Consider the following 27,047-nt stretch of genomic DNA (forward strand, 5'->3'; position numbering starts at 1 on the left):
AACTAAAAGGAAAAATAAATAAATCCACAAATATTGTTGGAGACTTCAACATCTTTCTCAATAACACAATTAAAGTAGTCCTAGGAGGGAACTAATGTAACTACGATGCTCACATTAGAAAAAAGGAAAGGTCTCAAATCAATAGTCTAAGCTTCTATCTCAAGAACCTAGAAAAATAAGTACAAAATATACCAAAAGCAAGAAAAAGAAGGAAATAATAAAGATAAAAGTAGAAATCAGGCTGGGCGCGGTGGCTCACACCTGTAATCCCAGCACTATGGGAGGCCAAGGCAGGCGGATCACAAGGTCAGGAGTTCGAGACCAGCCTGGCCAACACAGTGAAACCCCATCTCTACTAAAAATACAAAAATTAGCTGGGTGTGGTGGCACACGCCTGTAGTCCCAGCTACTCAGGAGGCTGAGGCAGGAGAATTGCCTGAAACTGGGAGGCAGAGGTTGCAGTGAGCCAAGATTGCAACACTGCACTCCAGCATGGGCAAAAGAGCGAGACTACGTCTCAAAAAAAAAAAAAAAAAAAAAAAAGATAAAGGTAGAAATCAATGGAATTGAAACAAAAAAATCAGTGAAACAAAGAGCTGGTTCTTTGAACAGACTGATAAAATTGATCAACTTCAGCCAGGCGCGGTGGCTCACGCCTGTAATTCCAGCACTTTGGGAGGCTGAGGTGGGCAGATCACCTGAGGTCGGGAGTTCGAGACCAGCCTGACCAACATGAAGAAACCCCGTCTCTACTAAAAATATAAAATTAGCCAGGCGTAGTGGAGCACGCCTGTAATCCCAGCTACTCTGGAGGCTGAGGCAGCAGAATCGCCTGAACCCGGGGGGAGGCAGAGGTTGCAGTGAGCCAAGATCGCTCCATTGCATTCCAGCCTGGGCAACAAGAGCAAAACTTTGTCTCAAAAAAACAAAAAAACAAAACTGCTGACAAGACCAAAAAAGAAAAAAAAGACATAATGGCACAAATTGTTATCAGAAATAAAACAGGGATAGCATCACAGATTCTGCAGACATCAAAAGGATAATGAGGAATACTAATACAATTCTACCAACATTAATTTGACAACATATAGGAAATGGACCCACTTCTCTAAAAAACACATAATTTAAATGATCATATAACGATTAAGGAAATTGAATATGTAATTCCATAACTCACAAAAAAGAAATTTCCAAGCCCAGATGGTTTTACTGGAGATTTCTACCAAGTGTTTAAGGAACTGACACTAATTCTATATAATCTTTACAAAAAAAAAAAAAAAAGAAGAAACACTTTCCAATTCATTTTATGAAGCTAGCGTTACCCTGACACCAAAACCAAAAAAACTACATGACAAAACCCCAAAATTTTTTTAAAATGCAAGAAAGAACTATGGACTGATATTCCTCATTAATATACAGTAGTTTCCCCCTCCTCCATCCACAGTTCCACGGTTTCCCTTACCCACGGTCAACCACAGCTTTAAAATATTAAATGGAAAATTCCTGAAATAATTTACAGGTTTTAAACTGCATGCCATTCTGAGTAGTGTGATGAAATCTTGCATCGTCCTGCTCCATCCTCCCAGGATGTGGATCCTTCCCTTTGTCCAGCGCATCCACGCTGTATACTCTACCTGCCCCTTAGTCACTTAGTAGCCGTCAGTTATCAGATGGACTGTGGTGGTGTTGCAGTGCTTGTGCCTCCAGCTAGCATTATACATAATGGCCCCAAAGCACAAGAGTAGTGATGACAGCAATTTGGATATGCCAAAGAGAAGCCATGAAGTGCTTTCTTTAAGTGAAATGGTAAAAGTTTTCAATTTAAGAAAAAAAAATCATATGCTGAGGTTGCTAAGATGTACAGTAAGAATAAATCTTCTATCGCTGAAATTGAGAAAGAAAAAGAAATTCATGCTAATTTTTCTATCACACCTCGAACTGCAAATGTTACAGCCCTTGTGCGTGATAAAGTGCCCAGGTAAGATAGAAAAAGTATTTACGGCTGGGTGTGGTGGCTCACACCTGTAATTCCAGCATTTGGGAGGCTGAAGCAGGAGGATGGCATGAAGCCAGGAGTTTGAGGCCAGCCTGGGAATTACAAGACCCTGTTTCTACCAAAAAAAAATTTATTAATAGCTAGGTGTGGTGGCAAGTGCTGGCAGAGGCCCAACTACTTGGGAGGCTGAGGCATGAGGATCACTTGAGCCCAGGAATTCGAGGTTGCAGTGAGCTGTGCTTGTACCACTACACTCCGGCCTGAGCAACAGGGCAAGACCCTGTCTCAAAAAAAAAAAAAGATGAAAAAAGTATTTGTGGGTTTGATATGAGGGGATATCTAGGTTGTTTCCAATCAGAAATGAGTTCCAACTGAGAGCAATCAGATTCAGTACTATCCGTGGTTTGAGGAATCCACTGAGGCTGTTGGAATGTATCTCTTGTAGATAAAGGGGGACTGCTATAGATGCAAAAATCAACAAAATATTAGCAAATAGAATTCAGCAATATATTTACAGAATTATACACCATGACCAAGGGGGTTTATTCCAGGGATGCCGGTTTAATATTCAAAAATCAACCAATGTAATCCACCAAATTAATGCTCTACAGAAGAAAAGACACATGGTCCTATCAACTGATGCGGAAAAAGCATTTGACAAAATCCAACATCCATTCATAATTATTTTAAAAAACCTCTCGGAAAGTAGGAATAGAGGGGAACTTGCTCAACTTCATAAGAGCATCTCTAAAAAACCTCCAGCTAGCATTATACGTAATGGGGAAATGCTGATTGCTTTCCCTCTAATATCAGGAACTAGGCAATGATAGCCATCTCAGAATTCTTATTCAACATAGTGCGCGAATTTCTAGCTACTGCAGTAAGGCAGGAAAAGGAAATAAAAGGCATACAGATTAAAATTGATGAAATAAAATCTTCACAGATGACATAGCTGTCTGTATAGAAAATCCCAGAATCTACAAAAAACTCCTAGAACTAGTGAGTTCAACAAAGTTTCAGGATACAAGATCAGCATACAAAAATCAATTGTATCTCTATATGCTAGCAACGGACATGTGGACATCAAAATTAAAATATAATACCACTTAAAATTGTTTCAAAAAAAAAGAAATACTTAGGTGTATATACAACACAATATGTACAGGAAATGCTGAACACTACACAACACTGATGAGAGAAATCAAAGAAGATCTAAGTAAGAGAGACATAATGTGTTCGTGGACTGGAAGATTCTAAGATGTCAATTCTCACCTATTTGATATTCAGTTTAACACAATTCCCATCAAAATCCCAGCAAGATTTTTTGTAGATATGGACAAGATTATTCTAAAATTTACATGGAAAGGCAAATGAACTAGAATATTTTTAATTAAAAAAAAATAAAGAGGATATAATCTATTTACCCAATTACAAGACTTATTATATATCCACAGTAATGAAGACTGTGTGGTATTGGTGGAAAGTCAGACACATGGATCAATGGAACAGAAGTTAGCAATAAACCAACACAAATATGCCCAATTTTGACAAAGGTGCAGAAAGAATTCAATGGAGGAAAGACAGTCTTTCAACAAATGGTGCTAGAGTGACCCTTCGTCCACAGGCAAAAAAAAAAAAAAAAAAAATCACCTCAAGCTGATACAGAAAGTAATGTTATACAAAAAACAAGACAAAATGAAACATATTTAAATGGATAAACTGGACTTCATTAAAATTAAAAACTTTTGCTCTGCACAAAGTCCTGCTAAGAAGACGAAAAGATAAGCCACGAAGTAGGATAAAATATCTTGCAAACGTCCTTTTGCAAAGGACTAATATCTAGACTATATACTAGTATTTAGACTATATAAAGACCCTCAAACTCGATAGTGAAAACACGAAACAATCCAATTAGAATATGAGCAAAAGACACGAGAAGACTTTCTACAGAAGATAAATAGCATGAAGAGGTGTTCATGTGAATGGTTATAGCAGCTTTGTTCGTAACAGCCCAAAACTGGAAACAGCCTAGGTGTCCCCTCTTACCATGGAATGCGAGTCAGCAATAAAAAGGAGCAAACTACTGATCCAAGCAACAACCTGGATGAGTAGCCAGAGAATTCTAGGTGAAAAAAGCCAATCTCAAAGGTTCCAGGTTGTATGATTTTCTTCACATAACATTCTTGAAATGTCAGATTTATGGAAATGGAGCAGGATTCCTGGGTGGCTGGGGTTGGGTTGATGTGGGAGGGAGAAGGCGATGGAAACACTGGGTACTTTCTGCATTGTAGTCAGTATCCCAGCTGTGGTGCTGTACCACAGTGTTGCAGAAGGTCACCATCGGAGGACCTGGGCAAAGGGGTACATGGGATCTCTGTTATTTCTTAAAACCACAGGGGAAACACGATTATCTCAACATAAGTAGTTTAATAAAAAAGGAAAAACAGTGGCACGCACCTGTAGTCCCAGCTACTTGGGATGCTGAAGCAGGAGAATCGCTTCAACCCAGGAGGCGGAGGTTGCAGTGAGCCGAGATCGGGCCACTGCACCCCAGCCTGGGCAACAGAGCTAGACTCCATCTCAAAACAAAACAAAACAAAACAAAACAAAAAACCGAAAAACAAAACTCAGCCACTGTGGCCTCTGCAGTCAGTCCTCAGGGGTCTACAGGGGATGGCCACAGGCCTCCTTCAGTGACGCCTGCCTCCCATGGCCCTGAGCTGCACTGCGTATGCTCTGCTTGCCTCTCCAGCTACTTCCCTGGAGGCCACCCACATGCCCTCTCTCAAGGGTTCTTCTGTTCCTTCCCCTCACCACCCTCCCCAGGCAAATCTGGGATGCATGCCAGGACGAACCCAACTGTCTCAACTCTGGGTTGCCCAACTGCCCCAAGCGGGTGGCCAGGGGCAAGAGACGGAGAAACATCTCAGCCTGCTATACCCAGTGTTGTCAAGCTGCCACCACTGACGCTTCTCAGACGTGCACAGGTCTCTGGACACAGTCACCCCATCACAACCAGCCCACACGACATGCTTGGCTCTCACTCCGTGTGGCCTGTCTGTGGCTCCAAGAGAAGAAGGGAACAGTCGGTGACAAGATCTCTAACGGTGGTTAACCCAGGTTTCCTGTCCCCTTGGACTCACCTGTCCTTAGACTGCAGTGGGTGGGGAGAAAGGTAGTCAGACACATTGCGCAATCCGGCACCAAAGAGGGCAGGCCTCAAACAGTGGATGCAGACAGGTGGTCTTCTCACCCCATCACATCCTGCCACCCAGAAGGCCCTCTATGGTCCCATACCCCCTCACCTCCCATACACAAACATCTTCTATTCCATGGAATAAGGAGATTCACTGTCCCATACACAGACCCCTCAAAATCCCACACCTCCTTCAAGAACACTAACCGGCCCCAGGCCAAATGTATTCCTTCTCTCTCACAACACCACATCTCCTCACTGGGGACAAGAATCCTGCCTCATCCAGTGAAGCACCCAGTACAAAGTTGGGCTCCAATGACCAAATAAATAAACACAAGTCTACGGGTACACTTATTAGTCACCCCCACCCAGCTGAAAAGGTAACTGCTCTCTAACAGCTCTGAGTGCTGCTGGAAGGCCCTCCCAGCCAACACCTGGGCGAGCCAGGCTGCACCTCTGCCTCCCACACCCAAGCTCCCAGGTCACTAGGACAATGCTGGTCAGCACCCAGCAGTGAGGGACGATAAGCACTGAGGCGCAAGTAGACACGAGCCAGGGCCTGCCCCCGCGCACAGCTGAATCCAACTTGGACTTCTCCTTTCTCGAGTCCAAGTCTCCAGTTGTGCCACTGTGTGCACTATGCCACCAAGGACAAGAGACAGGGTGTGGACAAAGCTGGCACTCAAGACAGCAGCACACGGCCACATGCAAGAGCCATGATGCTTCCACATTCCTGATACAGTGAGCCCATGTCCAGAGCCTGGGCCTGAAGAACTCACACAGAGAGAAGCAAACAGTCTCATTCCTGATGTGGGAAGAGCTCAACACCCAACAGAGAAACAGTTTCGAGAGTGACTATACATCCACTCCTTAACATGCTACCTGGCCATTAATTACCAGCGAGGACGAGGATTCAAGACGCCCTCCAGAGTACCGCCCACACTATCAACACAGCCAGCCTGTCCTGCACAGGCCTTCATGGCTCCGCTGCTCTGTCCGCTGGTGAAAGGCACCCCCTGGAAGTGTGCAACAGAATTTCTCCAGCAGCTGCCCTGAAGCTGGCACCACTCAAGGCCCTGCAGATAAAAACATGAAGCACACACATCTCCCAAGGGGCTCGTGGTCAGTTCTGTTTATAACACATGTAAGGATGGACAAAGATTGAGAGTTGATGAGAAAACAGCTATTATGCGGACTGCCAAGATCAGCAGCAGGTTTGGGGGCTTTTGCTTGATTTTACCATTTTTGTAATGTAAATGCCACTACATAGCACTTACCAGTTATTATTTAAGGGAGGGGAAGATGCCTGCCTGACCGAGCATGCAGGACTTCTGATATAACCCTGGCAGAGTGGCTTCAATAGGGGAGATCTTGGTCATTCCTGGCAGAACAAGAAGCAGGTGTAGTTAGGGAACCCCTACACTCTACTGTCCACCAACAGGACCTCACAGCTCCAGGTATTTAATGTACACTGGCCTGGGAACGAGAAGGCCAATTCAAGTCTTGGCTCCACCACCTACTCGATGTGTGGCCCAGGGCAAGGCAGTATCTCTGTGATTCTCATTTTCATCATCTGCAGTAGAAAAATACACATACTCCTTCCATGCCATTTTTTATTAAAAAAAAAAAAGATCACATCAGACACAAGCATACCCTAGGTAACTGCACAATCAAGAATGCCTCAAGGTCAGGAACATACACCCAACACTTGCACTGGTACTCAAACCAAAGCAGTGTTCACGGGAGTGCTCCACAGTGGAAGCAGCCAGTGGGAGCCTCAGAACAGCACTGGTCAGTCCAAGGGCTGCCAGGCTCTGCTTCTGAGGGTGGGGCAGGCACCCAAACCCTACACTGGCTCCCTCACACCAGGCTCCACCCCAGACTCCAAGCAGAGTGGTCATCTCCAGGAAAGTTCTTTAAGAGGAAAAGTTCCACCCAGTCCTGAAGAAGGACCCACACCTATAGGGGCTGATGCCCCAACTCTGGGCAGATTCTTGGGGTAAAGACTGCTCTGGACCAAAGGTGGGGGTGGGGGCTGCACTCAGGCACTGGATGGGACAGATGGCCCCTCACTGGAGTCACTGAAAGATCCATAAGCAGAATGCATGCAAACCGTGGCTAATATATTCTCTGTAGTTTTCAGGTTGATTCTTGCCCTTTTCTTTTTCCCAAAAAGGTGTCTGTGGAAACACTTCCACACTCACAGCAAATAGGCTGTTTAATAATGTTCTCTGCATTTCAATTCCAAAGAGAAAGGATACCTGGGTAGCAGCCGTCTGGCCCTCTTTCTAAGCTTGTAAATCATGGGAGACTTCAAGGTTGCCCGTCTTTTCTAGGACATTCTGATGTAAGTCAGTAAAAGACAGTCAGGGGTGAGCACACATCAAAGTCCAGTCTCAAGCCTCACCCCTGCCAAGACCTTGTGTGTCCTGTGGCCACCCAGATGGACTGTGAGAGGATCAGTGGCTCTGAATTCTTGGCGGAGCTGTGCCCACCTGCCTCACCCACAGTGGGTTCTCAGCACACACCTCTGACCATGCTCAGAATGGGGGCTTCTCTTTCAGAACAAGCCTGCCAGGGCAGACGAACACTGGTCCCCACTGCAGACCCCTCAAGAGGCCACAGGCTTGTCCTGTGTTGACCAAACTGTGCTGAACTACTAAAAGTTGTCCATGGGGCCTTGAGCCCTGGAGAATACTGTTCGATTGCTCTACAGCCACACAGTTGTGGACCCAAACTACCTTCCTCAATACAGGTTAAGGCACACGCTTCCACGAACAGCCAGCCACTGTGCAGGTACTAAAGATGGAGCTACAGCCCCTGCAAGTGTTTCAACATCATCAGGACCCAGAGCCCTGTCCCGGGAGGAAGCCAAGCCTCCGAGGGAGAACACCTGCTCACCAGCTGCCAGGAAAGCATTCTGCGGGGAGGACATACATCCCTGCTATGGGAGCACGAGGGCTCCTCCCCGCTGGCAATGGAGCTGACCCCAGGGCTTAGGGCATATGAGCTCTCATGATCTCCATTTTATACCCCAGGAAACCGAGGCACACAGAGACTCAGTGGTCTGTCCAAGTCCACAGAGCCGGGAAGCGGTGGAAGCAAAACAGGCGCCAAGGCCACCTGGCTCCACACTGGCCCTGGCCCATGGGACACTCCTCCCCAGTGTAGCAGGCCACTCCAGAAGGTAAAGGATGACACAGGTGAAGAGCATGTTCCCAAGTGAGACGTGCTCCCAAGGGTAGGGGTCTGGTCCTCACCAGCACAGCACTCAGTTCTGCCCTACATCCATGCAGCTGGGGCCACGTCCCTGGGAGGCTGCAAGTGGGGGCTTAGGGACCCAGTGGGGCCCCAAAGCACACTGCCCATGAGTCACACATGGAAGGAAGAGCCCTACAGCCTTTACTTCCAGATGAGCCAGCCACAGACCACCCTCCCGCAGCACACACCCAGCCTGGCCAGCTGCGCAGGAGGTCAGGAAGCTGGCGGAGATTGGGGGCTGTCCTCCAGAAGGACTCTTTCCTACCTGTGCAAAGACATCAAGGCTGGGTGCAGGCTACCACCTCCACCCACCCCAGGAAAAGCTGGGCCAATAAGCCACCTACTTCAGAGCCTCATCGGTAAGGTGCTCAACGTAATTTATTGTCTTAATTGGGGGTACTTGGGGAAGGAAAAGGGATTCTGCTAATTATGCCAGGACTGCTGGTCCCAGAACTCAGAACAGCCATGCCCACCCCGGCCCCTGCAGACTGCAATTGGCTCACCTCCCAACTGGGCCACTCTCCATCCCCGCATTCTGCTGCTCTCTATGGAGGCAGGTCAGGGATGCCCCTGATGTCTACCAGCCTCTGCAAGGCCACTGATGCAAAGATCGCAAAGCCTCTGGGAATACCAACAAGGAGACGAAGGCACGAAAGGTGGTGCAAAGCGAAAGGAACTCAGCACCGTGCCAGGGAGCAAATGGGAGGAGTTTGGGAGACTTCCCTGGGAGGGGGCAAATGACAGACTTCAGAAATGGAAGTCAGGGGACACCGTCTGTGGGAAGCTGACACAGCCACAGCCAAGTAGGCCCTGAGGCAGCGGCGTAGCCTGGAACAGTGAACTGCACTGCCCCTCCTATAGAGGCCGACATGCTCCTCAAGCCCATGGCCCAACTTAAGCTCGACCAGTGGTCCACAAAGGTGGGAGTCCCTGAGGCCCTTTTTGGGGTCCCTGAGTCAAAACTATTTTAATAAAAATACTAAAACATCCTTTGCCTCCTCTCTCACTCTTTCATGAGTATACAGTAGAGCTGCCCAAAGGCTACACAGGACATGCTATGGCCACAGACTGCAGAAGCTCTGAGAACCCAGCTGTCTTTCATTATGGCAGACCGTAAAGAGCTCTGCAAAGAGTTAAAAATGTGGGGCTTTTCAGCAAATTTTTGTCTTAGAAAAGTTATTTTTCAGAATATATGTTACTTACGTGACTACATAATAGCCTTATTGTTACTTTTAAGTGAATTCATGAATAAACTTTTTCAGTTTTAACTAATACAAGAAATACCAATGGACATAACCCAGGTAAACTAAAGCGTTCTGAGGGCCTCAATAATCAAGAGCATAAAGGGGTCTGGAACCCAAAAAGTTTGGGAACTGCTGACCTAGCCACCCCCTCCCCTAGCACGTCCTCACCCCTTCTGCACCTTTGCTTGGGGAGCAGCCCTGCTGATCCCACTTCTCAGTTGCCATGCGCCCAAACACAAACTTGCCTTTAAGTCTATCTCCTGGTTTCTACTCAAGAGTCCTTTCTATCCAACAGCACTGCCTTAAAAGGCGACATCTAACCCCAGACTTGCTCCTGGTGGCTGTGTTACATACGGTCCATCTGGAAATGAAACAGACTCCAAGGCACAGGCAGACAGGAAAACCTTTCTCTCAACAATGCGGACCTCTGCCTTGGTGAGGAGGCCAGGAGGAGGGGCTGCGACAGAGGCAACACCTGTTTCTCAATGGACCTGGAGCTCTCCCTGGGTCCCCACTCCCCACAGTCCCTGGAGCTCTCCTCCCTGGGTCCCCACGCTCCATGGCCCCTGGGGCTCCCCTCCCCGGGTCCCCACTCCCCACGACCCTGGAGCTCCACTCCCCAGGTCCCCATTCCCCACAGCCCTGGAGATCTCCTCCCCAGATCCCCACTCCCCACAGCTCTGGAGCTCCTCTCCCCAGGTCCCCACTCCCCACAGCCCTGGAGCTCTCCTCCCCGGGTCCCCACTCCCCACAGCTCTGGAGCTCCTCTCCTCGGGTCCCCACTCCTGATAGTCCTAGAGCTCTCCTCCCCAGGTCCCCATTCCCCATGGCCCTGGAGCTCCCCTCCCGGGGTCCCTACTCCTAATAGTCCTGGAGCTCTCCTCCCCAGGTCCCCACTCCCCACAGCTCTGGAGCTCCTCTCCCTGGGTCCCCACTCCTAATAGTCCTAGAGCTCTCCTCCCCAGGTCCCCATTCCCCACGGCCCTGGAGCTCCCCTCCCGGGGTCCCTACTCCTTAGTCCTGGAGCTCTCCTCCCTGGATCCCCATTCCCCATAGTCTTAGATCCCCTCCCTGGGTCCCTGCTCCCCGTGGCCCCTAGAATCCTCTCCCTAGGTCCCTGCTTGCAAAGAGGGGCTTGAAGGACCACAAACATAAGCATCTTTACTGTGCCACAAGACTAACGTCCCTAAGCCTGTGGAGAGGAGTCAGAAAAGCAGGGGACTCCACTGGAATGTGCTTCTGTCCGTGTTCCCTAGAACAGCTCGACCAGCACTGGCGTGAAGGGCAATGCCTGAGCTACCCACCTGGGCCTCGGCTCCCACCCCTAAATCATCTCAGGTCACCTCTGTGAAAGGGATACCACTGGGGAGGGGAGTGAAGGATGTTTTGAATGGATGTCAGTGTTCTCCTTCTTAAGTCGGGTGGCAGGTTCATGAGCATTCATTTTTATTATTTAGATTTATATTGTAAATGTATGCTGCTTGTACCCTTTTGCGTACATCCAATATTGCATTCTATTAAAAAATATTACTGCAAGTATTAGAGTATATCAGTGGTTCTTCAAACTGTGAAGATCCCTGGAGGTCATGCTTCAGGGGCCACCTCAGGTGTAGGATGGGGCAGCGGGTGGGGGTCAGGGTGGTCTCATAGCTGATGCCATTCCTCTTCCTGGGCTTCAACATGAGAACATTCATGCATCATATATGTGAGCTCCATGTTTCATTTCAAGGGGGTGGGTGTTTTGCTGCCAAAGAAATAAAGCTTGAAAACTGGTAACAGTGATGAACAGCGCAGCAAAGGCCTTTTCCCTCTAGCTGACCCCAAGGTCCTCTGGGGACCACTGTGGGGCTCTGTGGGCCCTCTGCCAGCAGCTCCCAACACCTAGCACTGGGAAGGCACCACGTCTCCCTGGGGTCTCCAGCCTTCAGCTCCCATGCCCCACAGCCCTCCTTCCAACAATGTTTAAGGATTAACTTGCCTCTTTCTTGGCAGCTCAGCTGATCTTCAGGTCAGACAAAAAGGGAAGAAAGAAGGCGTGTACCTCCGAGCAGCTGAGCCACCCCTGCACCTGCACGGCCCCCTGTGACACTGCCTCATGGCCGCATTTCATGTGTGCGACTCTTGAGGGATGTTCCAGGAACCCAGTTTCCATCCCAGACTCCTCTGTGAAGAGCTCCAGGCTCTGGGCGGGCCCTATTTGGGACCCACCCATAGCCCTCCCACCCAGCAGTCTGCAGGGCTGACATGTGGCTCCAGGTGCTGATGCCAAACAGCTCACTGACAGAATGGCCACAGGCCAGCAAGTCCTCTCCTGGGGTCCGCTGAAAGGGGGTGTTCAGACAAATGCCCGCACACCTGTTTTCACAGCAGCACTATCCACAACAGCCAAAAGGGTGAAGCAACCCAGTGTCCACCATCCATACAAGGAATGAATTCTGACCTGTGCTACAAGGTGGATGAACCTTGAAAGCATTAGGCCAAGTGCAAGACACCATAGACAAAAGGTCACATATGGTATGGTATGATTCTGTTTTGATGAAATTTCCAGAATAGGTAAATCCATTGAGGCACAAACCAGATTTGTGGTTGCTGGGGACTAAGGCGGGGGTGACTGCTTAATAGTTAAGGTGGGGGGGGTTCTTTTGGAGCAATGGAAATGTTTTCAGCTGAAGAGGGGTGGCAGTTGTACAATACTGTATGCTAAATGCAATGGAATTGCACATGCTAAAATGGTTAATTTTATGCTGCGTGAATTTCACCTCAAAAAAAAAAAAACCCCTCAAAACCAAGAAACCACACACACAGTTCACCCTATCATAGCACGGGGACAGCAGGGCCCACAGCTGCTGGCCGGCTGTAAACTCCCCCCAAATCCCACTGGGCTCCTGGCCCCCCTCTGCCCACACACAGGTCCTGCAAGCCCAGCCCTGGCCCCTGCCCCTGCTTCCTGCTGTATTCCAGCTGGAGGGGGAAAGTGACATTTTAAAAGCCTCTTCCCTGTTTGGTCTTGACAAACGGCCCATGGCCACAGGATTTTTGGAACATGACGCCATTCATGGCAAAGAGAAGTGGGCTGGAGAATGCGTGGGGACAAATTTCTGGGGCAACGTCTTCGCAGGGAAGAGTCACACCCTGTTCCTCAAAAAGCCGTCCTTCCCATTCAGAAACAGGTAGGACAGAAGCATGGTGGAAGAAGGAGCAAAAAAGGGGCAGGAAAGCTAAACGAGGTCAGCCCTACCCTTCCCCGCACACACCAAGGTGGTCAGCCCCGCTCCTGGACACTAGGGGCCAAGGGGACCACACACAGCCAGAGAGTGATGGTCTCAAGGCCAAGCTCAGTCCTCTCGGGTCATGTGGAGACAGGGAAGGCCTGGAGTCCCACAGCTGGGTTTCCTCCTGGCTTTGCCACCAGAGGAGCTGCTCTAGGCATATTATACTACCTCTCTCTACCCTTCTCTTAACTCTGCCTTCTGAGGCTGCTGGAAATATAAATGAGCTAATAGTGGCCTGGCACAGGGCAATTCCTGTCAGCTATGAATACCACCAACAGCGCCACAAAACAATGCCAGGGCAGGCCACCCTTCAGCAATTTCCGTATAGGAAAACCTCCACACCATAGAAGGCCAGGTGCTAGCTGGCCGGGCCCCCTAGGAAGAGGACTCCTAAGCTCCCAGGCTCACGGGGTTTCCAGGCGGGAAGGGAGATGTGGAATTGAGAAGTAGTGGGCTGTCTGCCGAGGTGACATCTGCCTATTAGAAGAGCTCGTTCTCAGGCTCAAAAGAAGAGACTCCTCTTGTTTAGATCTCATAGAAGCGTCCCCTCAGCAGAGGCTCCTTTCCCTGCAAGGGTGAATGACTTGTAAAGGCTGGGGGTGGGGTGGACAGAGAGGCTGGAAGGACCTGCCTGCCAGCTGAGGGGACCCACTCAACACTGGTGACCAGGGGGCCATGAAACGTCCTGGCCAGATCTCCCACCCACCCAGTGATTTGGGACTAGACCCGACTCCCCAGCTCTGGGATCCTCTCTACCTTCCTTGGGCATTTCAACCAGGCCCGGCACTAGGATTTTCCTTCCCAGACAACTGCAAGGCAGTTGCTCCACAGATACGAGTGGGATAAGTATGGCTTCTCTTAATCTTCTCCCATACTGCCCATGGCAACTCATACTCCCATCAAAGAAATTCCTAAAATTGGGATCTGCTCTGCCCTTCATGGGACCTGCATGACTTCTCTGGGCTTGACAGGGGCACAGAAGTGGCCTCTAACGTTAAATCCTAAGCTGATGAAGCCTGGCCCCTTCATTTCCTACCCTCTAAAAAAAAAATTTTTTTTTTTTTTTTTTGATACAGGGTCTCGCTCTATTACCCAGGTTGGAGTGCAGTGGCGTGATCTCAGCACACTGCAACCTCCACCTCCTGCCTCAAGCGATCCTTCTACCTCAGCCTCCCAAGTAGCTGGGACCACAGGCATGTGCCACCAAGCTTGGCTATGTTTTTTACTTTTTTGTAGAGACACGGTTTCCCTGTCTTGCCCAGGCTGATCTGGAACTCCTGGGCTCAAGCAATCTGCCCATCCTGGCCTCCCAAAGTTCCGGGATAACAGGTGGGAGCCGCAGCAACTGACCTAAAAATTCTTAAAATCAGTTCAGTCCTTACAAAGCAGTTCCTCAAATAATGTCATTTCATTCAACATTGATTTGTTATAACAATGTTGAGAAAAAAAAAAAGAATTCCTGCACCCACTGCCTGTGTGGAGTTTGTGTGCTCTCACGACTCCGTGCGTTTTCTCTGTACTCTGCTTTCTTTCACATCTCAGAGATGTGCACATTCAGTGAACTGGACATCTAAGTGGTCCCAGTCTGAGCAGGTGTGGGTGCGAGTGTGTCCTGTGATGGAACGGCATCCTGTCCAGGCTTTGTGCCCTGGGAGAGGCTCCAGCCACCGGTGACATTGAACTGGAATAAGTAAGCTGGAAAATGCATGAATGAATATAGGTAACTGCCTACTAAAAAGTCATCAAGTCTATGATAATCACACAAACACATGACAATAAACTATGCAGTAAGAAGCACTCAGCGAGCCTGCCGCTTTTGTTCTTGTTTTTGAACTTCCTGGTGGTAGGAGGTGTGCCTTACAATTTTCACTTTGCAGACATTTATTCCTTGATTTAACCCACCACCATGACTGTCATCACTCACTGTCATCACTCACCAAAACTTGTATAGATAATGATCTTACTTGTTTTTATTCATCTTCCTGAAGTGTATGTAATAGCTCACATGTATTTCCATGTTTAATACTAGAAATATTTTGGATCTTTATTTAGAAGTTTGGTTAATTTTTGTACCCTGAAATATGTCGTAGAAACTTAAATCCTGTTTATATCAATTAGCTTATGATAAAATTGGTTTGGTTGTGTGTTGTTATGCTTACAGTAGCAGTTTCCAAGAGCCCATCAATGACGGTGAGGACTTACTGTACTTATACATTCTGAAAAATCAAACACACACAAGGCAAACTGACTACTTCCTTCCAGTCCTCAAGGGGCTGACATAAGAAAGCTGCCAGGGTGGTGCAGAGCAGCTCAGTGGGAGAGGAGACAGCCTGAGCTTCTGTTTAATGGGCATGGGACAGACAGAAACAGGTTTGAGGGCCAGCTTGCCCACAAAATCACAGTGGAAGGCCCCTCCCTGGGCTGTTTTCTCTGCAGTAACCTAAGAGGGATGGGGACCTGGCACTCCCTGCACTGCCCCTGCCCCATCTCACCCGTGGCCTGGCCCATGGTGGACATTCAAGAGCAGATGGGCCAGCATGCTAAGTGCGAGCTTCCCAAGGGCAAGATCCGTGTCCCACACACAGCTCCATACTACATGGTTTATTGCTGATAAAACAGACCCCATTTACTAAGCACCCACCATATAACCCAGTATTCACAAACTCTGCCCTTGCCACAGATCCTGCGGTTGCTGAGGACTTTGCAAGCATCTTTCTGCATCCTCATCAGGACTCAAAGCCATGGGTATTATTATTATAACCCCCCAGTTTTCAGATGAGGGGCATAGATGCTTCAGCTGTAAGTAACTTGCTCCATCAGCATGGAAAATGGAGCTAGAATGGAAACTCAAATCTGGGCTCACCACCATTCCAATTCCCTTGCCTGGGCGCACTGAAATGAAAAGTGGGACTGTGTCAGGTTTCTAGGTCAGAGCAGGTCCCCAAGCAGAAGCCATGAAAATGCCCTGACCCACCCCTCCCACAGCCCTGAGGCTCCTGAGCCTCAAGTGGCTCACCCAGTCCTGATAGTGAGGCTCTGGGTATGGCATCAGGTGACCCAGGAGACATGGCCCCTTTCTCTGGCTCAGCTGGGGCTCCCTGCAGCTGCTCCCCCTTCCCTTGGCCCCTTTATCTATGGGCAGGACCACGAGGAGGTCAGAAACCTTGTGTGGAAAGTGCGCCATGGTTGCTTGTGGGTCTGTTAAAACCAGTGCCTCAGAACCTACAGAGATCAAGGACAAAGCTATTTCCTGATTCTGAATTCCTCTTTCAGAGGAAAAAATTGTGCTTCCTGTTCAGAGCTATGCCAAAGGTGTGGCTGCTGCCTAGGCCAGTAGCCCATGTTGGGGATGTGGGGCATCCCGAGGCTGAGGAGAGGTGAAGATCTGGGCGATGCCCTGCACAACAGCCTGCACCGTTCACACACGCGCCCCAGCACACACTCAAGAACTAAGGAGTCCAAGTTGGGACAAGGCCCTATTCCTGATAGCAAAGGTTAACACTTATTAGAGACAAGGTGGCCAAACAGGACTTTGGAAAAAACCGTGCTGGACTTCCTGTGACCTAGGCAGGTCACTGAACCTCTGCTAAACCTCTCCAGGTCTCGGTGGCTCCATCTGCTAATTGAAGACAATTCCTCACCTGCATAATGTGGAGGAAAGGCAGGGAGGGCGGGTGCAGACAGCCCCGGCAGGTCCCTCTTCCCAGGGCTGGGAACTAGAAGTCCAGGAAACAGCTGTGATTTATTCTGTAGCATTGCAATATACCAATCTCCCTACTACCCATCTGCCCCGGGCCAGACAAAAACACTAAGGAGTTTACAAAGCAAAGTGGCCTTCCCAAGGACAGGGAGGATGAGTCTGGAGTCAGGGTGGACTCCGGCACAGGAGCCTCATGGAGCTGAAATCTGTATCACGGCCCCATCGCTGAGCAGCTCAGTGACCTTGGGCAGGCCGCTCAACCACTCTGAAAACTCAGGGTCCCCTCCTCCAAGGGAGGCCTTGCTGCCACCAGCCCTGCTGGCCACCCTTGCCTGCTGAGGTCTGTGTGAAATCACGGGCTATGACAAGATATAGTAGGTAGAGGTTCAAAGGATCCAGCAGGCCCATCCACTCAGAGTCTTGCTGCAAAGCAGCTCTGACACCAGGGCCACCTCTGGCACAGCATGCAACCGCCAAGCTGTGCCCAAGGGGAAGGAGCCAGAAGGGTCACAGGCTCCAGGCAAAAACCAGGCTGTGGTTTCATGTGAACTAGGATGACCCTGACTGAGACAACCAGTGAGTGGTTGGAAGATTCCAGTTCCAGCTTCCAGAGACAAAATGTCAGTGAATCAACCCCCCAGGTGCTCTTGCCCCCAACGGAAGTGACAATGCCTTGAGAGCTCTGGGTAGGGCATGGGGGCTCCATTCCAGAGCAGCTGTAAGACTGCCTCAATTGCTAAAACTGGAAAAAGCACAAAATCTAGGGCAGAGTTTTCGAACCTGCCCCAAATGGCCCCAGAGATGACCCAAGGCCCTCCCCCGCCACCCCGCCCCAGGATGGGAGGCCAAGCTCCAGGCTTTGGCTGCCTTGCCCAGAGCCGCACTGCTTTTGATGAAAGCTTGAAAACCATCCACCTGGTCCAACTGTGTCATTCAGCTGAGAAAGAGTGGCTGGGGGAATGAGTTTCCCAGGATAAAAGAAGAGCCCGTTTTCTTAGGTCAGATGCTTCCAAATTAGCACCCAATGATCCTCCATGTCCAGTAGTAGGATGTCTTCCCCTGTGCCTCGCTGCCACGCTCTCTCCCTCTTTCAAGACTAAGTGGCAGCTTGGGAACAATTCAAACATTCCGAGTTGGATTTCTTTATTTCTGCTAAAGAGCATGAGGTTGCCCAAAGAAAGGCTACTTCCCCCAGAGGCGGCAGCCAGCGTGCTTCCTGGAACATCCCTCACCACATGGGGGGCTCAGGAACTCCCCATTCCATCAGCACACTACTCCTCCCCTGCAAAGAGAAGGCAGGCATCCGCTTTACAGGTGGGAGACACAAGTCACCTTCCTGGGTCACCTTGCACATTTATGTCAGGAAGAGAACATAGGCCTTGGACTATAGTCCTTCTGTCTGGTAAGGGAAACAGAACGCAGAGGAAAAGATCAGGTAACAGGCTAGAACCCAGGGAAAAAAAGCTAGGGTGCAACTACATAATACTGGAACATCGCACGTCCAGTTTAGAGGAGGATATGCCAGCCTGCCCACCACGGCCCTCACCGGCTCCCCACGGGACAGGCCTGAGGCCCTGGCCAGGACCCTCCTCCCTTCTGCCCCTAAACTCTGCCTCTGGGCAGGGAGTGGGGATCAGAGCCCAGAAGAGAACTTCTAACACACCAAAAGAAGCCATCAAAGACGTGATAGTCAAAGAAAGAAACTTCAAAAGTTGGCAAGAGACACCAAGGGCCAAGGAGGAGTCGGGACACAAACAGGAGTAACAAGTCCCAGAAAAGCAGCACTCCAGGAACCTTCCAACCCAGGGCCCAAGGGAGGGAGGGAGGAAACTCATCACCACCTGTGGCACCCCAGGGCTGCCGCCAGGACTGCGGGCAGTGGCCACACCACTGGGTTACTAAGCAGTGGGAAAGTGGCTAGTCTGAGCTGAAATGTGTTGTAAGGTAAAATGAGCACATCATAACTTTTTTGCATGGTGTAATGACAGTATTTTGGATATATCTGGTTAAATAAAATATAATTAAAATTAATTTCACCTCTTTTTTTTTTTTTTTTTTTTGAGACGGAGTCTCACTCTATTGCCCAGGTTGGAGTGCAGTGGCGTGATCTCGGCTCACTGCAAGCTCCGCCTCCCGGGTTCACGTCATTCTCCTGCCTCAGCCTCCCTAGTAGCTGGGACTATAGGTGCCCGCCACCACGCCTGACTAATATATTTATTTTTAATTTTTTTTTTTTGAGACGGAGTCTCGCTCTGTTGCCCAGGCTGGAGTGCAGTGGTGCAATCTCGGCTCGCTGTAAGCTCCACCTCCCGGGTTCATGCCATTCTCCTGCCTCAGCCTCCTGAGTAGCTGGGACTACAGGCGCCCGCCACCGCGCCTGGCTAATTTTTTGTATTTTTAGTAGAGACGGGGTTTCACCGTGATCTCGATCTCCTGACCTCGTGATCCACCTGCTTCGGCCTCCCAAAGTGCTGGGATTACAGGTGTGAGCCACCGCGCCCGGCCCCGACTAATTTATTGTATTTTTAGTAGAGACGGCGTTTCACTGTGTTAGCCAGGATGGTCTTGATCTCCTGACCTCGTGATCTGCCCATCTCGGCCTCCCAAAGTGCTGAGATTACAGGTGTGAGCCACTGCACCCAGCCCCTCTTTTAATTTTTTTAACGTAGCCGCTAGAAAATTTAAAATTTCCTATGTGGCTTCCATTATAGTTCTAGAGGACAGGGCTGGTCTAACTGAAGGGTGGCACACTGTGCCCCGTGCCAAATTGGCCCACCAGCTGCTTTTCTAAGACCCCAAAACCAAGAATGGCTTTTATATTTTTAAGTGGCTATATCCTACACAACCTCTTCGATTTTGCCTGTTGGCCTGCAAAACCTAAAAGATACAAGATTTCTTTGAGTAAAAGGCTCTGAGATTTGATGAAAGCTTGAAAACCACCGACCTGGTCCAACTGTGTCATTCAGGTGGGAAAGAGTGGCTTGGGGAAGGAGTTCCCCAGGATAAAAGAAGAGTCCTTTATAAAAAAAAAATTGCCAAGCCCTGGTCTAGACTCTAGAAACAATCAGATATTCACTCCAGGTGACACAAGGAGCAGAAGGCAGGTGTGTGTGTGTGAGACAGCGATTCTTGTACAGACAGTCCCTGACTTACAATTTTGACTTTGTGATAGGTCTGATGGGTTTTACCTGGATGTACCCCCACCATAAGTCCCATCATAAGTCAAGGAGCATTTGAAAGTGAACAATTCAGGGGCATTTAGTACATTTCACAATGTTGTGCAACCAGCACTTTTATCTAGTTCCAAAACATTTCATCACCCCCAAAATAGAACCCCAGTCTCATTAGTAGTCATTCCACATCGCCCACCCAACCCTCAGGCTCTGGAAACAACCAATCTGCTTTCTGTTTCTACAGATTTACCTGTTTTGGACATTTTACATAAACGGAATCACACAGTATGTGACACATGACCTTTCATGTCTGCTTCTTAGCACAATGTTTTCTAGGTTCGTCCATGTTGTGGCATGTCTCAGTACTTCGCTCCTTCTTAGAACTGAATGATATTCCATGGTACGGATACACTACGATTTGCTTATCTACTCATTAGTGGATGGACACTTGGATTGTTGCTACCTTTTGGCTATTGTGAGTAGTGCTGTTATGAACATTTGCATACAAGCATCTGTTTGAATACACCTGTCCTCAATTCTTGCGGGCATATACCTAGAAGTGGGAATGCTGGCTCATGTGGTAGGTTCTATGCTGAACTTTCTGAGAAACTCCCAAACTGTTTCCACAGCAGCTACACCATTTCATTCCCACCAGCAACGCGCAAGGGTTATAACTTCTTCACATCCTCGCCAACATGTTATATTCTTTTTTTTTTTTTTTTTATTCTAGCCATCCTGACAGGTATGAAGTGATATCTCACTGTGGTTTCAATTTAGGTTTCGCTGATGACAACGCTGAGCATTTCTCATGGTGCTTGGCAGTCTGAAATGGGATTTTGTGTGTCTGAGATTTTTGACACGCTCCCTGCCAAGCAATACACCAACTCCTGTTACAGATCTCCTACAAGGTGGCGGGCGGAGGGGGGGAGATGCGAAATCTCCCCATTGTTTCTGAGATACACATTAAGTCAAATCAGGAAGTCCTATGCCTTAGAACTTCTACGAATGTCTACAGGAACAAAGGGAAACCTGATGAAATGCTTCCCTGAGACCTCGTCCTGGCCCACACCCTCTGTCTGAAATTCCCACCTGAGGCCCCCGCAGCCTTGGCAGTGGGGTATGGGCACAGCGAGGGCAGAATCACATCAGGAAGACTAAGAACAAGAACCCTGGGAGAGATCAAGACCGAGCTCATTCCCAGATGGGAAAACAGGCCTGAGCAATGAAAATGACCCAGCCAAGGTCCCACAAAAAAACAGGGCTAGACAAAGAACTAGAAACAGGCTTGGAGGCTCCTTCCACAGAGGCAATGCCTGAAGTTACACAGTCAGCAGGAGAAAGAGACATCACCCCCAGATCAACATCCACTGGGAACCCACGTGGATGTAGAAGCTGAGCACCCTGGGTTCCAGACCTGCTTCTCCCACTAATGCCCACCCCTCTGATTCACCTCCCAGCCTCTGCACCTGCTCCCCTTCTGCCTGCCCACTACATGGGGGCTTCCTAGGCTGGTTCCTCTCCTTTCACTCTATGCAGCCTCCTGAGTGCTCACACTCACTCCCATCATTTCAGCAACCACCTCCACATCCAAGACTTAAGAATTCCAACCCAGCCTCCCTCTATGTCCATAAGGGTCAAACTTACCATATTATTTTTTACCCCTCCCCATCCCCCAAGTTTACTCCAAATCTGTTCTTCTCAATCTGTGTTAAAGGTACTTCTAACTACCCCAGGTTCCTCAACACCCACCTCTGATCAACCAACATCCTGTCCCTAGAGTCTGATTCCTTCCATCCTCACCAGCACTGATCTGGAGAGAATGCCTTGATTGTAATTTACCTACTTTAATAGCCTCCAGGAGATCTTCTGCCTTTAACCAGAATTATTTTCCTAAAAAGCAAGTCTGATAGATTAAAAAGCTAAGCATAAAAATAGCTATAAAATATGAGAAATTATTTTACAAATCTTGGAAAGTAGGCCTTAAATATGACATTAAAACTACAAACTATTTAAAAAAAAAAGACCAACTGCATTCATATTATGAAAAAGAAAAATAACCACACATAAAAGACAAGTGGCATTCTGGGAAAAAATACCTGCAATACGTGGCAAGCATCGGATTAATATCTAGTGCAGGGTCAGCAAACTATGGCTCGCAGGCCACACATCATGCCAGCTGCCTGTTTTTGTAAATAAAGTTTTTTAAATTTATTACTATTATTATTTTTTTGAGAAGGAGTCTCACTTTGTTGCCCAGGCTGCAGTGCAGTGGCACGATCTTGGCTCAATGCAACCTCTGCCTCCTGGGTTCAAGCAATTCTCGTGCCTCAGCCTCCCAAGGAGTAGCTGGGATTACATGCATGTGCCACCACACCCAGCTAATTTTTGTATTTTTAGTAGAGACAGGGTTTCACCATATTGGCCAGGCTGGTCTTGAACTCCTGACCTCAGATCATCCACCCACCTCAGCCTCCCTAAGTGTTGGGATTACAGGCGTGAGCCACTGCGCCCTGCTGCTAAATAAAGTTTCCCTGGAACACAGTAACTCATTCGAACTCATTCGTTAATGTGTTGTCTACAGCTGCCTTTGCGATGAGACGGCAAAGTCTGCACAGTTGTGACAGAGACCATATAGCCCACAGAGACTAAATTATATTTACTATTTGGCCTTTTACCAAAAAAGTTTGCAGACCCCGACCTAAAGCACTTATAGAAAGCTTCTACAAATCAACTGGGGGAAAAACTAACCTGACAGAAAAATGGGCAAGCAATAAGAACAGGCAATCCACAAAAGAAACAAAAATGCTCAGTAAATACTATAAAAAAGGCTCAACGTCACCAGTAATTAGGAAAATTATTAGAGAATTAAATCATTTGATAATATCCAGTCCTGGAAATGTTATGACACAGCCTTTTTTGGAAGGCAATTTCATGGCATCTGAAAAAAAAATTAATGCGCTTGATGTCAACCCAGCCATTCTATTTATAGGTATCTGCCCCCAGAGAAATACTTGCATTCGTGCATGCACACACACACACACCCAAAAGTACTTATAAGGCTGTTTGCCGAAACATTCACTGTATATAACGGCAAAACCCGTAAGCAACCTTGATGTCTATCAATAAGGAAACAGGTTAAATTATAGTACACTCCTAAAGGCCTAATATGCAAAATGGTTCTGGCATCTTTATATGCCACACCATGAAAAGAATGCTAAGACATGCTGTTAAGCAGAAAACAAAAAATATGTCGCAGAGCAAATACACGCACCCAGTTCAGGATAAAAAGGTTTAACTGTATATTTGAGCCGGGTGCGGTGACTCACGCCTGTAATCCTGGCACTTTGGGAGGCCGAGTCAGGCGGATCACGAGGTCAGGAGATCAAGACCATCCTGGCTAACACAGTGAAACCCCGTCTCTACTAACAATACAAAAAATTAGCCAGGCATGGTGGCGGGTGCCTGTAGTCCCAGCTACTCGGGAGGCTGAGGTAGAAGAATGGTGTGAACCCGGGAGGCGGAGCTTGCAGTGAGCCCAGATCGCGCCACTGCACTCCAGCCTGGGCGACAGCGCGAGACTCTGCCGCAAAACAAAACAAAACAAAACAAAACAAAACTGTATATTTGGGTCCGTATGTTGCTGAGAAATGCACAGGAGAACTGGAGGATAAATGACACTCTGTGAACAGGGGCCTGGAACAAGTAATAAAGGACGGTCACTTATCACTTATCCCAGATTACTCCAAATGTCCGTGAGGAGGAAAAGACAAAGAACTCCACTGCTCCAAGCCAGCATTCTCAAGGCACCTCCTGCAACATAACCATCCCTGACATTATTGTCCTCATCATGTGCTCATGGTGCGGCCACTGTAGACACTGAACAGGAGTAGGGGAACTAACATTGGCTTCAGAATCCTGGCTCCATCCCTGAACTGGACAAGTCGCTTCCCTTCTCTGGGTTTCAATCTTCTCACCGGTAAGAGGAAGTGGTTACATTAGCTGATCTCCAAGTCCCTTCCAGGTCTGATGCCATAATACAGTCCCTGCAAGAGGTTTCTGTGCCTCTCCAGGGGAAAAACAAACAAACAAAACCCACAGCTGAGGAAATAAACCTCAAACCAAAAGGCTCAGAGAAATGTCTACTCCTGGGAAGATGACATCTCAAGAGCAAAAGCCGGCCAAGGCTGCCCACCACCTCCCTGGGCCCAGTATCCTCTCCTCTTAAAGAGGGAGTGGCCTCGATGGTGGCTGATGTATCTTCCAGCTTTGACGGTCTAAAATAAGCTCCAGGCTGGGAGGGGCAGCAGGAAGCAGGGGCTTGGGGGAGACTGATGGGAACCGATTGGTTGAGGTTTTCTAATGGAGCCATAAGGATGAGAGTGAGAGGGAGGGCCGGATGCAGAGAGCAGCAGAGAAGGCTGTTGGCAACAGCCCTGAGTCTCCCTCCTCTCTTTTCAAGAGCAGTTTCTTCCTGAAAGATCCCAGGAGGTAGAAGGCTGGGCTAATCTATCCCAGCACAAATAACCCTACTCATTATTTCAGAAACTACCATTCCAGTTGTGCCCTGAAGGTCTCAGGCCTGTTTCAAAACCCACAATTCAACTTTGAATACAGTGAGAGTACAGTATTTTAAGTTTGCCTCTCCCCGTGAATCCAATTAATAATCAACAGATTAAAAAAAATCTCAGCAGACTGGACTCAAACATGCAGATTCCATCCTAGTTTATCTAAGCTCAAGAATTCGCAAACAGCCCCTACGAGGTGTAAATTTACCAATTTTGTCAGTTGCTTAGAATAACCAGGAAACTTACAAACCTCTCTCAGAACAACCCTTGCCCAGAAACTTCTTAAAGTGGCAGGTTTTTTTGGTTTGTTAAATTGTAAGAGAAAAGTTTCATAAAATATCATTTCTTGCTTTTCACAAATGCTCAGTGAAGGAGGTAAGCCAGGGACCAGGATTCCCAATTTACAGATAAGGAAATTAAAAGATGCAGAGGTAAAGGGATGTGTTCAAGGTCACACAGCTGGAAGTGACAGCCAAGACTTGAAGCAAAGTCTCCTAACAACTCCTCATCGCATAAACTGTTTCATCCAAAAAAGCATCCAGATGAGAAGAAGGAATCAAGTACTCCTTTACACTCCAGAACACCCTCCGAAGTAAATGAGTTCTACCCGTCCCATGCTGACCGTCCTTAAAACCCTTGGTATCTTAACCATCTATGACTTTGCAGCCTTGAGTGTTTGGTTAAGCTTTTGGGGTTTAGATGAAAAGCATCTTTTCCTGGCAGTTGGAAACCTGACCTCAGAGAAAGGCCCCGTGCCCCAGGCCGTAACCCCTGCTCCACCAGCCTACTCCAGTCGGCCATGTAAACAAGTCAAACCCTGGGTGCACTGAAGTGGCATTAAAAACAACCAGGCCTGTTCACTCGTTTTCAGTCTAAGGGGTTCTTCTGCGACAGGAGTGGCTACAACTAGGTCACACTGGACTGGAATGTGAAGGGACTTCCCCTGGCTTCATTCAGGAGGCTGAGAGAAAGCTCTGAAGAGGATGGAGATGATGGCCGTGGGGAGGGTACCGAGGCACATCCCAAGGAGGTGCACACAAGGCTCGGAATCCTGGAACACTAGGAGTTCAAACAGCAATCACTGCAGGGGTTCCCAAGGGCCATGGGGGCTGCAGCCAAGCCTCTTGGAGCCTTTCATCAATACAAATTCCCCATCTCCCCAATCACTCCAGGGCGGGGGCCCCAGAACTCTGTGTTTAATGGCTATGACTCTAATGCACGTTTGGGAGCCACAACTAGTTCAAAGCCCTGTTTGACAGATAAGGCTGGGAGACAGAAACCAACTTTCCCGAGGACCCACAGGTCTCCTCACCCCTCGGCCAGTGACCAGGGAACTAACTGGTCACGGCCTGCCAGCCTAAGTTCAAGAACAAGACCCTCCTCGCCAGACTTGGACACCCTTCACCTCTCTCCAGTGCTTGACAGTGACGATGATTCAGAATCGGGGCAGGCTGCGTCCCACTAGACGGAAGCCCACAGTCCTCCCCAACAATCCGACCCCTGGGCCACTCTGGCTGGACAAATCCAAGTCCAGTCCCAAGCCAGACTCTCAGGGGGGTCCCGTCAAGCGGCATGCAATCTCTAAGCGCTTTGTTCCTACTAAGCGAAACCAGGCATTTTTGAGTCACCCAAAAAGCATGAATCACACAGCCGGGCAATGGGAACGGGAAAGGATGTTATTTTTCGGCATACTCGAGGATTTTCCCTTTGTCCCAGCTCTGTCAATGCACTTCCCGTCCCCGTCCCCGTCCCCATGCCCCAGGACTCGCGCATTTCCCTGCTCCATTTTTATTTTCCCTGCAGCCCTTGGCTGCACCCCGGCCGCCGGCCCGCGGCTCCCAGAACGGAGGTGTCCGGGCCGGCCCCGGTCGCTCACCTGCGTCAGGTCCTCGTCGTTGAGCAGATGCGACTCGCGGGGCTTGAAGCAGTTCTGACACTTGCTCTTGTTGAAGATGTTGGCCTGGAATTTCCTGCACGGGTTCTCCTTGGCTGCCGACATGGTCGGCGCGGCGGCGGCGGCGGCGGCGGCGCAGGCCTGGCCGGCCTGGCGCTCCCGGCGGGCTAGGGACTCAGCGCGGCCGCCGCCTCATCCCTCGCCGGCCCCGCCGCAGGCCCGGCCCGGCCTCCTTCCCGGCGGGCGGCTCGCTGCACGCGCCGAGGCTCCTGAGCCGCCCGGGCCTCACAGCGCGCGCGACGCCCAGCTCCCGCCCGCACCGCCGCCGCCCGGCCGCCGCGGGCCCATGGACGCGGCCTCGGGCCCGCTGCTTCCCGCTGCGGCCCGCCTCTCAGGCGCCGGTCGCCGCCGTCCCGGCTAGTCCGCCCCGCCGCAGCTGCCCTCGGCGCCCTGCGGCCGCTGCAAATGGGAGCGGAGCGCCTCACGCACTACGGGCGGGGCGGGCGGGCGGCCGGGCGCGGGGAGGTGCCGGGGCGTACGGGGCGGGGCCGCGCCCGACGCGATCGGCAGCCCCACCGGCCAATGGCGATGGCGCGCTCTCGTTAACAAAGGAACCTCTGGGCCAATGGCAGTTGGGGGCGGGACCGAGGGCCGCCGAGCGCAAGGTAAGTTGTGCAGGCCGGGAAGGTGGGGGCGCCGGCATGGGACGTTCAGGTTTGGTGGACTGGCGCCGAGGCCGGCCGGGC

At 49.4% G+C, this 27,047-nt stretch overlaps 1 protein-coding gene across 3 annotated transcripts in view; it reads right to left on the minus strand.

Moving 5' to 3' along the window:
• The window catches only part of MPRIP (myosin phosphatase Rho interacting protein), a 143,053-nt gene extending 116,258 nt beyond the window's left edge, over positions 1-26,795 (minus strand). The window contains exon 1 of one of the 3 annotated variants that reach the window (XM_024235567.3): positions 26,284-26,794. In XM_024235567.3, coding sequence (XP_024091335.2) covers positions 26,284-26,406 — 123 coding nt within the window. In that variant the 5' untranslated portion in view covers positions 26,407-26,794. Of the gene's footprint in view, positions 1-26,283 lie in introns of all 3 variants that reach the window. The other 2 variants (XM_054535504.2, XM_054535503.2) reach the window with 2 other exon arrangements.
• Positions 26,796-27,047: the final 252 nt, after the last annotated feature.

This window comes from Pongo abelii, chromosome 19, assembly GCF_028885655.2.
Source record: "Pongo abelii isolate AG06213 chromosome 19, NHGRI_mPonAbe1-v2.0_pri, whole genome shotgun sequence".
In the NCBI taxonomy this organism is placed as follows: domain Eukaryota; kingdom Metazoa; phylum Chordata; class Mammalia; order Primates; family Hominidae; genus Pongo; species Pongo abelii.